At 43.7% G+C, this 1,312-nt stretch overlaps 1 protein-coding gene across 1 annotated transcript in view; it reads right to left on the reverse strand.

Moving 5' to 3' along the window:
• LOC116705334 (multiple inositol polyphosphate phosphatase 1) overlaps positions 1–1,312 on the reverse strand; it is a gene marked incomplete in the record, with an annotated part of 4,646 nt that overhangs the window by 796 nt on the left and 2,538 nt on the right. Inside the window, 2 exon segments of the mRNA XM_032541426.1 lie at positions 1–344; positions 678–808. Of these exon segments, the coding sequence (XP_032397317.1) occupies positions 1–344; positions 678–808 (475 nt within the window).

Here is a 1,312-nt window from a genome sequence, read left to right on the forward strand (position 1 = left end):
CAAAGTCACAGCCTTGGAGCAGCTCCCTGTAGTGATCTTTGACGTCTTGATAGAGCGGCATGGAGGCCTGTTGGTCAGTCAAACCGGGGAAAGTCACAGGCTTCTCGTTGAGCAGTGGCTGCAGCCTCAGGTCGCCTCCCCCACAGTTGTATAGCACCAGGACCAAGTTAGCTGCATAGGGTAACATGTGGCTGGTGCGGAAGGAGCGTTGGGTCTGTGTGTCGTAGTTGGTGGAAGTCAAGGCATCACTGTCCTTGAAGAAGCCCAGGAGGGTGAGCAGTGGCAGGAGGGTGTCTGCATGGCCGACCTGGACTGTCACGGCTTCAGTCACCTGCTGGCCTGACCTAACATAAACGACAAATGGGGGTTCAGAATTTAACATAGTTTCTGCTGTGAATGAGCTGTATTTCAAAAGTGAAGAGTTAAGTGTAAATAAAACACAATAGAAGGCAAAAACCTGCTACAAAAGAGAATGTGCAATTACCAAGTAATGTCTGGGTTATTAGACAAATGTTTACGCCACAGTTCTAATCTCTAACTATATTTGTCTAAGGACACATTTTAAACCTTCATACTTGCAACTAAGAGGTATGACACAGACTGGTCTTTGTGTACTTTAAGTCTTCGGCATGTACAACCTACATATTCGGACTACACGCAATTTAAAGCTCACTTACTTGTTCTCGCTGGCTGCCTTGTTCAGCCGGTTAAACACATCATGGAAGAGATTACAGCTGGACTTGCTGTTGATATCATACCCATAGCCTCTTTTCCAAAATTCTGTCAGGTCACTCGCATATTCCATAATCTGTTGATGCAGTTGCAGATATTTCAAATGTAACCTGTATGTCGGTGGCCTTTACACAAAGACTTTCAGAAGAAGAGTTTCTCAATACAGCAATTTTGCGTTCTGTGAGATTTCAAGCTGCGTGTTAGGTCGGCTTGTAACACAAGACATAAAACACTTTCTTGAACACGTAATGCCATAGGGGTTTATATTTTTTTGCACCTTCCCTTCCTTCTGCAACACTGAGACTTTCCCTTTTGAATCTTTTGAATCTTGAATGAATGGTGTAGCAAAACAGAGAAGGCAATGCTTCATGATCTTTCTTTTTAATAATAATGTAATTATATATACTTTATTAATCCCACAAGGGGAATTTACAATACAATTTACACTACTTACAGGCCTAAATTACGCCCACACCTGCTCAGTACTTATACATGCACCAAATGGAGAAATGTCAGAGGGAGGGGGCTGCCCATGGAAAACCACCTGAGCAGTTGGGGGTTCAGTGCCTTGCTCAAGAGC

Source organism: Etheostoma spectabile, chromosome 17, assembly GCF_008692095.1.
Source record: "Etheostoma spectabile isolate EspeVRDwgs_2016 chromosome 17, UIUC_Espe_1.0, whole genome shotgun sequence".
Lineage (NCBI taxonomy): Eukaryota > Metazoa > Chordata > Actinopteri > Perciformes > Percidae > Etheostoma > Etheostoma spectabile.